The following is a 12118-nucleotide window of genomic DNA, read 5'->3' as shown; positions in this document are numbered from 1 at the left end:
AATAGACTAATGTGTAGATAAGTAATAGCATTTATAATGCAAATTTTGCTACAATACAATGCCCCAGTAAAGAAGTCAAATGTATACAAGCAATGAATGATACATCTATATGCATAGCATAAGGTGAACAGTTAGACACACACAGAGGTTTATAGAGGTTCATAGTATTACTTGCCTCTCAAACTCTGTTCTAAGCAGTCGCTCTCTTTCCAGAATAGCGACATGAAGTCGGCCCCATTCCTTCTCAACGTCGATAGGGTGGAAACCGGGGGGAACTTTGATTTGACCAGACTGAACTGCACTCTGTTTACATATAAGAAATATCAAGAACAGCAAAATACATAGCACAAAGTATAACATTTTAGCATTGTTACATTGTGCTTTTGTTAAATGACATTTGTAAGGGTGAAACAAACCTCAAAGGATTGATACATAAGTTTGGAACGGTCCTTTTCAGACTCTTTGGCTGGAAGTTCAGCCTCTTTAAACCTCAGAAACTGACGCCACATGATCTGTAATTCAGCAAAAAAAAAAAAAACATTTATATTGTGTGTGTAATACTGTATAATGTTTGATTTATATAACTGGGACACTAATCCTATCCGGGATTAGTCATTAATAGGCTGCTTTCTGCCTGCACAGGAGCTTAAGAAATGACTCAGAATGGTATCAGGTAGACAATGCTGTAAGCCTGCTCTCGGTTTACTAAAGAGGAAAAGCTATAAGCTCTTTTGCTCTAAGCTGGGAATTAAATCATTGTCTATGAAGGGCTGGGCGTGTTAACAAAGCTGAATGCAACTCAAAATTAAATTTAAATGCAGAAGACAAATGCTTTTAATTCACTGTCGAACTGTTCATATTTTACCATGAAATAAATATAGGTCACTTATATTAACGCGCACTAGTTATTCATAAAGTGTAGGTAAAAACATAAATAAAAGCATGAAAATGTAATGCCGCAAATGAAGAAATCCAATCACATAAAGTCAAAGCTCATATGTTCCAGGCTACGACTGAGTATAATCTTGTTCCTTACAGTGGATAAGCTTTTTTTAAAGAGGTTGAAATAAAAAGGACTGAGTGCGATTCTTTGGAGATATCAATTCTACACAGCTACTCGTGTGGCAGGGAGCGGCACACAGGCTTTCCCAGATTAGAAGAAAGAAATCTGCCCGGGGGTCATGTTGAGTATTTTTAACTAGAGCTCTGCCACACCCTTATAAGGGAGGATCATAGAACACTTACAATGAAGCATGCAAAAGCTCACATCTGTATTGTTTACTATTAACAAATACTATTGAATAACATGACTCACTCACTCACTTCCATAAGCAATCATGCCAGACGAGGCATTCTCACTGTACCTTTTGACTATTGTTTTAATCACAAGACACCATATACTACTAAGAAAGATCCAGAACACATAAGATAAGGATTGTATACGGCTAAATTAAGGTAGTATATGCTACATACTAAAGAATATGTTGCCTTGAAAGTACAAACATAAAAAATTGTGATCATGCAAAACACTTTGTTAAATGCATCAATACACACGTGCAACCTCACCTCAATCTCCTCATAGCTGGCAGGGAACTTTCTCTCCTCGAAGACCACAACATGGTGTCTGATCCAGTTAATAATAATGGTGACGAGTTCATAGTACTCTGTCCAGCGCAGTTCCAGTTCCTGCACACACACACACACACACACACACACACACACACACACACACAGTTGCTAAACAAAAGGCACGGCAAACTTCAGTTCAGTGCTACCCCCTTTTACTTAATTTGAGTTGTTCAGCTTTGGCCCTGTCTGACCATAAACACATGAAGGAATGGAGAACTGCACAAATGATGCAGGACACTAAAGAAGCAAACATCTATAAGATACTTTTGAATTATTAGTGCTCAGGCAATATACACTTACTTGATAAACTACACATATAGGTCCATCGGGTTATGTCTTTATTTAATTTACAAAATGAAAACGAAAATGTTAACTTTTATAAAATAAAAAAAAAAAAAAAAAGCAGAAAATATTTAGCTGGAAAGAGCCTCACTATTTAAATTAGTCTACAGTGTTCTGCTGCTGCAGTATGGGCATAAAACTTACAGTGACTCGGACTCCATCATGAGCATCGAGCACACGAGGCATGGCATCATAGAGCGAGGACACATATGTGATGATGGACTTCTCATCAGGGTGAGGCACGTCAACATCTAGAAACATATCAGTCAAATTAAAATGGATATATTTCAGAACAGTGATTAATTACTCCATCAGGCGAACAATTGAAGTCCTTCCAATATCATGTGGTATTGAAATCTAAATGTATTAAATTAAACTGCAGTTGAAAAGCAAAAATGCTTTAAATATTACTCTCCATTTTGTAATAATGTACTTTCTGAAAGTCTGAGTGGAACATAAACAATTAGGATTGGTATCATCTACCCAATATGAATCAAAGAATCTCAGCTGATGGGTAAATAATTAGTAGTTGACATGAAATATTCTGTCAGAAAAGTGCGCAAAGTTTGAACTGTACCCTCTGGGTCGAGTAGGCGTGTGACACCCATCTCTCTCTCAGCCACGGTGAAGGCTTGCTCCAGGTTCTCCAGGTTGGTCTGGTGGTACACTTTTCCCATGTCGATAAGTCTGGGTCTGAAAAAGTGCAAACATATTGTAAGCAAATAAGATGTGCGAGTATCAGTGGTGCATAATTATCCAGTCATTCATACTGATACTGCAATAATTGCTGAATCCATTTGCTAAAATAAACTTGTCATTTTTTGTCATGTGTCCTTCTATAAACACTGAATGAGTTGGCATTATGAAATAAAACACTACTATACAGTCAATAATGTAAAATGATTTAATCAGAATGTCTTTATAGTCTTCCAGAACATAAACTTAGGATATGTGTTTGGTAATAAATTACATGAGAGAAAAATCCTATAGTTGGTGCTGGACACCCAGGACATTAAAAGCTGCACGTTCAGGGACCACCTGCACCATAAATCCTGGCTGTCAGTTGTCTCCTGAGGCACATACCCATTCCTGACATGCCACTCATTAGGCAGAGAGCCCACGTAAAATATATACTGTGATACACAAAACAAAACCGAGACTAAAAGTCAACATACGTACATCTCTTTTAATGAATAGTACCACAGAAGACCCCAAAATACAAGGCACAATAACTCAAATGATTCTCCAAACATGACTCAAAGCCTTAAATGTTATCCAAATACTAATGATCCTGGTTTACTCGGCTGTCAGGAAAAACACATTTTAACATTCAGTCTATGCAGAATAGAGGAATAGAGGTGGATATGAGAGTTCAGACCGGTATAACTCTTTGACGTGTAGGGTGGAACGCACAGCGTAGTGATCTCCCGTGCTGGGGGCAACAACAGAACCATTGCTTCCATCTTCCATCCTGACTGAATGCTTGGGAGAGATGCTAACTGAACCCCAAAACTGTCCATTTTCAGCATCACCTGCTGAGGACTCTTCACTGGAACGAGTTCCTGCACTGTGGGAGCCTCTACCTGAGTCTACAGAGGGAATCTCCTCACACACCATGACCACGCGGTCTTCTGCATCACTCACTGAGTTGCTGCTGCTGCTTGCCCGACGCTTCTTTTTTGACAGCTTCCTTTTTAGACTGAACATCATGCCTGTTAGAATCAATGCTAAGAAGAGAAATGGTGCTCCGATGCAGGCGAAATTGTCAAAGCTTCTTAACCATTGTCGTCATATTTCAACGCACAGCAATTTCTTCATTGATCACTTCTCAACATTAGAACAGTCTAGATATAATCCATCATAATTCTGCGCTAGGAATAAACGACGTTGCCTTGCCCAGATCTTGCTGTCGCTCCGGTCTAGGTTCAGACAGTCCCAAACCTTGACTCTCTTTTAAAGCATGTCTTTCAGGATGGCTTCCCCAAAAATCAGCTAATTATCCAAAACTCCAAAAGCACGAAATCAAAGAATGAAATACATATTCCATGCGCTAAAAGTGGTGCCGAAAAAATTGGCAGGAGAAATGAAAGAAACGTTCTCGCTCTTTCTGCAGAGCTGTCAGTAACACTGGTCCTGCCTGACAAAAACATCAAGCTTTTTCTCTCGCTCTGAAAAGGCAGTACCCAAGCTTTGCAGGTACATGTTAATGCTTCACAAAAAAAAAGTTCCCTGCGGGGATGACTGTCTTTTCTTTCTTAATGACGCCCCATGGACCACACCCTAAACTCTTTAACTCTCGCTCTACCATCAAACCACTATTTTTTTCATTCCTGTTCATTCAGCCACTCCCTTTTTAACATGTATTGAGAATAAAGAGCGTTTGCTCTGTTATGCAATCACTAAAATAACATTTGTGTTTTTATTCTTACACTTTTAACTCCTTATTCTGCTTTCAACTTTAACCTTTATAAACAAATTAATCTTTTCATTTTTTTTATTAAAACAGTCAAACTCCTAGTTTTGATGCCCCATTTCCAGATTTTTAGGTTAATGCTGATTTCTACACAGAAATACTTGAATACCTCAACTCTCGAATGCTCCACTTGCAGGACAGCCTTAAATAAATAAAAGAAGCATTCTATTTTTCTGGTCTAAAGTCTACTCTGATAAAGAGTAAGGCCCAAAATAAAACTTAATATACCCACTTTCCCTAAAATTGTAAATAATTTAATACATTTCAACAGCTTTTCCCTCACATCACATTTCATCATAAGTAAAAATAAATTTCTTTAATTGGTAATTTGATTAATTAAGGACTGAAGAAGTGAAAACAGTGAGACTAACCAATACCATTAGAAGTAGTTCCTGGATGACCCAAGTATCCTTTATGAGTACTTACTCATGTCTGTGAATGACAGCATTGAAGAGTTTGCCATCTCTCCAGCTGGTGGTGAAGTTGTCACAGCGCAGTCCCTTGTACCCCTCTACCATACGCTGTGACCAGAGGAGCAGCTTTTCCTTAGCGGACATGTCATCAGACTGCCCATTGATCTGGATGTCTGAAATCTATCAGGTACCAAAGATCCATGTGGTTTAATACATGTGCAATTTGAAAAGCAAAATATCCGTAATAAATAATAAGCCTGCAAATTATTGAAAGATTTTGAATAAAAAAAAAAAAGACATGCTTGCACTTCAAAATGATAAAGTTCCAGAAATTATCATTAACCTCTGGGCCCTTAATTTGAGCATCTTAATAAATCTCACTGCTCAGCACTGGGGGATACTGGGAAAATTTAATAATATGGCAGTATTAAATAGAAATGTTTTTTTTTTTTAATCCAAGAATTATGTATAAAAATGTAAGTGGCTGAAATGTTCGAAATGTTGAATCAGTTGGCATCATACTAACGTTGTCATCAATGTTGGTGCGCTTGGCTTAAAACAAGGGTCATGACATTTCAATGAAGGTCAAACTACAGCCTGGGAACAGATATTTGAGTTAATTTGCTGTTCCTTGTTACATGGGACAAAAACAAACTAATCATCAAGAATTAGCCTCCATCGAGAGATGCTATCATGATGTATTCTCTAAGTACTGGCTCTCCTTGCAGTCTGAATATGTGACTCATCATCATGAACTCAGGCTTGAAAAAGTGAATTAAAATGGGAAATCTGTTAGCTAAAAAAATTAAAGGACCAAAATAATATCCAGCTCATAGCTGACAAACATGTTCTGAGTTTTCATGAAGAGAAACATATAAAAAAAATAAAGATAATTAATAGTTTTGATTGCAATTGATTATTAATAACCATTTATAATACATACAGTATATGAGAAGAATGATGTAATGACAGTTATCCAGACACATTAGGTTACCCCAAAACAAAAACTTCTCAACTCCCCTTAGTAATCAATTTTAGTTTGATGGCAATAACCTCACCCATGATTGCCCACTTCTTTAGTAAAGAAAGAGGAAATTAAATTATGGAAGTGATGAATTAGATGCCATTTTCCAGTTATGACCCAAACCACCACAAAGATGATAAAGTGATTTCCAACTGATTTCCCCAGACTGGACAGGATAAAGGCGGCAGAGGTAAATGGTAATGGAACTTAACACTGACAGAGGAGGAGACCTGGAAGTGGAGGATGATGGTCCATATGAGCCCCAGAGTGAGTTTGGGATTTCCATCCGCAATGTCATCATTCCTAATGTTCACCAGCTTGACCTGGGATTGGCAGAGATAAACAAAATATCAGATTTTATTAGATGTTTAGATCAAATCCTATGAATGCTGTTTTTGAAATCTATAACAAAAAGAATGAACCTGTCATTTTTCATATAAGTACTGTAGAAGTCATCTTACCTGCCGGTGTCTGAGAAAGTCCAGTGCAATCTGTACATTCTGAAGTTTATGGAATCGCATGCGTCCTTTTTCTCGAGGCTGAAGAAAAAAAAAGGTAGGAAGACAGATAAAGTATGAAGTATGAACCTTTACAGAGGTGAAAACAATAACCAATACTCATGCAATAAAAAGTGAAGAACTTGCTGATTTCCTGTCTGTCTCAGAGACATAAGGAATACATAAAGACAAGTGCAACAACTGATCATTCAAATGCAACTTTTATAAAAGTTTAGGCCAATCGATGGTAAGTACAACCATAAAGACAAACACGGATAGTCTGATACATTTGCCACATTGGTTACACACCCAAAACATGATCTCGAGGTTCAGATCGATGAAAACCGAAGAAGAAAAAGCACCAACAATTCATGCAACAGGCAAGATAATTATCCTGTTAGTGGCATTCAGATCATTTCTGTCTTTTTAAATGGCATAGTGAACTAAAGAACCGCATAGCGGACGCAAACTTATTGAAGATCACAATTTTCTACATGCTTGCAATAAGTTGTTTTAATTAATTTGTCATAATGGTAATTTGGTTTAAGCTAGCATTAACTTAAACTAAGTCTAAAGAAGATTCGATGAAGAAGATGCATTTTTCCATTACATCTGAAAAAAGTCTTTAGGAGCTCAAACGGACATTTTCGAATAAGAGCTCAAATAAAGGCTGTCCACTGATGCACCCATGCTATGACATAAAGAAAAAAAGATCTAAATGACAAACCCACTCACCAACCGCAAGTTCCTCACAACGTCCCTCTCCCTCGACTAGCCCCATCAGGAGCAGTGAAAAGAGAGGTCAAAGGTCAGCACACAGAGGGAGGAAGGAATAGAAGGAGATGGAGGCAGAGAAGGAAGAGAAGGTGTCACACAGGTGCCACACAGTTCAATGAGAAAAAGGCATAGAGGGGACTGTGAAGTTAATGTGTTATGGCCAAGTGGAAAAGCAGTACTGAAGCATGGCACCAAGCCAGCAGAGAACAAAAAAGTTTGCAAAAGTCGTCTGAAACCCAGTGTTTTGGTTTTGGGTGTGATTCATTATTTGGATTAGCAGGTAAATCTTTGGATCTAGACAAAAAAAATAAATGGTACAAATATTTTTTTCAACACAGATGGAGTTTCTTTAAGAAGATCCCAGTAAATCAAGATCAATTTGTTTGCGTAGACAAATCTCATGATGAATAAACCCCCACAAATGATTAAATAAAGATTCCATTAAAGATATGAGTGTTTTTTTCATCGGCCTAAACTTGTTTCAGTAGTTCAGCTTTACGTCAGGACTGGGACAGGGATTATGGGCGTAGTGTTAGTGCTGGTTGTTGATTTGGGCTACAGAGGATGAAAAGATCCATTCAGAGTTATGCAGGCATTGGGGCTCACCAGGGTTTCTCCGGAAAGCACCTCCAGCAGAGAGATCAAGTTATGTCCATCTCTCAGGTCTTCATAGAGATCAGCCACATGACGCTGTGTCTAAGAGCAGAAGAAGCATAAAGTCATCAACTACTGTATTACACATTAATAAAGATTATTAGCACTTAATGGTTAAGCAACCCTGTATTCCTCGTTTTAGTAAGAGAAAATCGGCCTCGAATACACATGGGACAGGAATGCATGCCCCCAGGCAGGAAAGCAACCCTGACTTTAGTAGAGACACACCTGCCAACATACCAGCTGCCTACCATTTCAAGAGATGATTTACTAGACTCAGGGGGATCTGATGATATATTGAATCAATCCTCTATCCCTTTTTTTTCTTTACTCAAATTCATAAAGCTGCACACATATGTACATATATACAATTATGTTTTGGGTATTTAGCGATAGAGGAACCAAGTTGCACTTTTAAGAATATGTGTGGTGGCCCAGGAACTCTTTTTGTGTGAGATACACTCCTCCTCCAAAACTACTGGAATGCCAAGGTTGAAACGACAAATGTGAACTGAGAGTTTAGTATTTCAGCATTTATTTCCTGGTATTTACACCTAATGTTTGTTACAAATACAAATTAAAATAAAGAACACTTATATATGGTTGACTTGACTGGCTGCTGCTCAGTACACAACTGGCTTCTTTCTTTTTCAGGATATTCTAAATTGTTGAATGCACAATGATTTTTAATGCCTTTGACTGCTTTTTAGGCAGCAATCTTATATTTTTTGTATTTCAACAAATGCAGTGTTCACAGTTGAAACTAAAACCTAAAATTAAGAATATATGTTTATAGCTAGTCATTGTTTAAACCAGTCTAAACAGAAAAAACACCTTAGAGTCACACTGAGGGATCTGATACAATATGTGCCATGTTCTATATACTGTAATTTAGCACATCTATATAAATCCAATAAACAACAGGAAATAAAAGATGGATTACAAAATTCTTAAATTCTACAGCAAACAAAACTGACCTGGAACATTCTAAATGATTTGGAGAAGGCTGTATGTTTTTAGAATTATCCCCCAGATGTTTTAAACCACACAGTACTTCAACTCATTAGAGCATTTTGGCAAACAAAAGTGTGTTATAATGGTCATGTAAAAACACCCATGTGATGAGTGAGTAAAAGCATTGTGGACTTCTTCTGCTGATGTTTTATTTCAAAACAAAATTCTTGCTTAAAAAAATCTATAAGCAATTTGCTTGTCAGTCAAAACCACATTCCTCATATTTTAAGTGACAGCAAAAGAAGCTCCACATTAAAGCGAAAAAAAAGGAAGAAAGTAATTCCCTGAGGGAGAGAGGGAAACTCATGCAGGTCAGAAAATGCAGAAGATTCCAGTCCTGTTGGGGCTTGTGTGCAGATGCTACCTACCTCTGCTCTCTGGTGCTGAATAAGGAGAAGAGGCATGTGATGAGCAAAGACAGATGACAATTAAAAAGGAAAAAAAAAGAGAAATAAAGAAATGGCAATGAAGTGATAATGAACAAATACACTACAAAGTACAATATACTAAAAAAAAAGAAAAAAAGGAAAGTTGCTTAAGCATTTAGACACATTCATAAACATTATGAATTATGCACGGTCATAAATTATGGAAGCTGTTTATGATCTACAGGAATGTACTATATATTGAGTTATTTAATATTAATTTGAATTAAAGACTAAATCATCTTCAATATTAGATTACGTGTTTTGCGCCGATGCTTGCAGATTTATATCTGCAAGCATCAGACAAAATCCAGTACTTTAATCCTTACATAAAAACACAACTGCACTGCCTCTAAGTGAATAGCTTTTAATATCTGCAGACGGTCCAACAGCAATAAAGTAAAACCGTGGACTGTTTGTAAGGCCCTGAGGACTGGATTCCTCTAATTAAAACCTGACTGCTGTCTGTACTGTTTATGTTTCAAAGGAAATTACAAAAGATTTATTGCTGAAAATGTACTCTTTTATGATGATCAAACCTTTAATTAACATTCCAAACTGTCACCACAAACACTGATTTCAACATAACTATATAGCCATAATAGCTTCTACAACATGTATAGCAGTATACTAGAACATGATCATTTCCACACTTTTTTTATACATCTAATCAAGTGAAATGTTGCTAATCTTTACCCTGTTATTTCATGTACTTGCTTGCAGAGAGGAATTAAGGTCTAATTATTATTATGATTATTATTATTATTGGTCTATCCTCAAATCACGCTATTAGGGCCTGCAAAGAGAAACTGTTTTTATTATAAAGCGCAAGTCCTTTATGGTGTTATGACAGCAGCATGCAGTGTGCTGATTTTACCGCTAGGGTTCACTATTGTAACATGTATTACATATCGAAGCGGTATATAAAAGCTCGATGGCAGCACGCCACCTTTGCCTGGCTAATTTAGCTACCAGAATATTTGCCAAGTAAAATGTGAGAGGGCGAGAGTAATAAACTGCAACACAGAGACCAATATTCTGCCTTTTCTGTCTTTTATGCTTCAGTTTTTACACCGCTCACTGGCCCCTCACTTAATAAAGCCATTCCATCAACACTAAGCAATACTCTGCTGTTGTGTTAAAGGGACGTTATTAGTCCTATTGTGCTTTCTCTGAAGGTGTTGACAAGGAAAAGCTAAAAAATTAGCACTCTGTTAATTAGAACATTATATCACTGTCTGTCTGGCTTTCAGTATACATGAATAAACATGTATGTCCAAACAGAGTCAGCAGCCTTATGATGTCTGGTGAAGTAATATTAAACAGATGGAAGTGTGGGTGTATCCAAGGTAACGGTGAGGCAGCCGAGGGTTTGGTGTGCTAAATAAAGCAAGAAAGTACAGTGGATGCACAATTTCATAGACAGTTTAAAAGCCAGTCTTACAATCTTCCCTCTCAATAGCTTAAAAAAAGGACTTGTGCTTTATAGGAAAAATTATTTCTCTTTACACTCCCTGATCTCCTGACTTGAAGCTTAGCCATAAAACGATTAGATAGAAAAGGCAGACTGTAGACTTTTTAACTCAGACCTTAGCCTATGTACACTTTCAATTTAATCTATCATGGAATTGCAGCATTGATGGAATACATTTAGTTTTGGGATAGCAGCCAGTATAGTAAAGCAACATTTAACTGCGCTAGTCTGCATACAGCCTCCGAATAGAAGGCTTCTTTTCTCACACCACTTTCATGATTGTAATCACTGCAGTGGCATTCTTTAAATGAATGTCAGAGGAAATTCATGTAGGGCTTAGTGGAGACAGTTTGCTGCTGCAGGTCCAAGGCAGTCAGTCAGCCACCCGCAGCCAAACACACAGGCTACTAGCGGCCAGTCTGCCTCTTCTAAGGAGCTAAATGAATCCAGATGTCTCTGACTCACACTTATATCCACACAATAAACTGTATTCAGCAAAATGTTGCGATTCTGGCGTTATACTGGACGTTTCTTACGCAACAGAAGCTGAATTTCTTTACAAATGATGAAGCCCAGAGGTATAAGTTAGCCTTGTGTAATCCATCGTTTCTTTCCTCGAACCCCTGACTGTCCTGACTAGACTATGATAAATTGTCTCATCCTTAGCAATAATTACAAAGCTTTAAGTGAGGTAGACTATGGGAAACAAGCTATGAATATTTTGCTGACATGTTTTAGGCTGCTGGGGTAAAACATGTTCTTTACAATAATGCTTTTGTTGTCTGGGTGTAAAAAATGTAAAGATTTCTATGCATTCATTTGGCAGACTTCTGTCTCCAAAGTGACCTATAAATATGCATGGTCTTTAAAGTAAAGAGCGTCAGGCAGTTTATTCACACCATCATGATTTAGAAGAGTTCTAGACTTAGCATCAAGTGGTGCTGATATAATGAAGTGCCTATAACTGAAAATAAACTACCGATTAGATTCGTCATTCAGAAATAAATATAATTCAGCTATTGAAATGTAGGAGTGTAATTTAAAGATGCATAAATTTCCACTGTCAAAACACATCCATAATCCCTACTAAAAGAACATAGTAATAAAAACATTGACAGTTGTGGAGTGTGGTTTCCAGCACAGTAAATAGACACAGATCATATTTTGGAAACGACTGCTATTAACTATGCAAAATATTTTTCCTCCAAATTTCCTCCAAAGCTGCTTGCTTTGCTGTTTGGCTGGTTTCCTGAAGCTATCTGAGAAGATTTATGATACAGAGCAGTCAAAATACAGTCAAATTGTATGAAAAACACGTTTTCCATAGTTTTCCACCAAGATGCTTCAGGTTTAATCCCTTAATCCCAACTTTAAAAAGTGTTCCCCTGTGGATTTC

At 37.3% G+C, this 12118-nt stretch overlaps 1 protein-coding gene across 1 annotated transcript in view; it reads right to left on the bottom strand.

The window, feature by feature from the left end:
- Window positions 1-12118, bottom strand: part of plecb (plectin b) — a 56584-nt gene that overhangs the window by 23235 nt on the left and 21231 nt on the right. The window contains 9 exon segments of the mRNA XM_046846803.1: window positions 176-303; window positions 417-512; window positions 1567-1686; window positions 2116-2222; window positions 2549-2664; window positions 4871-5037; window positions 6112-6204; window positions 6343-6420; window positions 7762-7851. Of these exon segments, the coding sequence (XP_046702759.1) occupies window positions 176-303; window positions 417-512; window positions 1567-1686; window positions 2116-2222; window positions 2549-2664; window positions 4871-5037; window positions 6112-6204; window positions 6343-6420; window positions 7762-7851 (995 nt within the window).

This window comes from Silurus meridionalis, chromosome 4 (genome assembly GCF_014805685.1).
Source record: "Silurus meridionalis isolate SWU-2019-XX chromosome 4, ASM1480568v1, whole genome shotgun sequence".
Classification (NCBI taxonomy): Eukaryota; Metazoa; Chordata; class Actinopteri; order Siluriformes; family Siluridae; genus Silurus; species Silurus meridionalis.
Note: the sequence above shows the minus strand (reverse complement) of the source record. Positions and strands in the feature narration are given on the sequence as shown.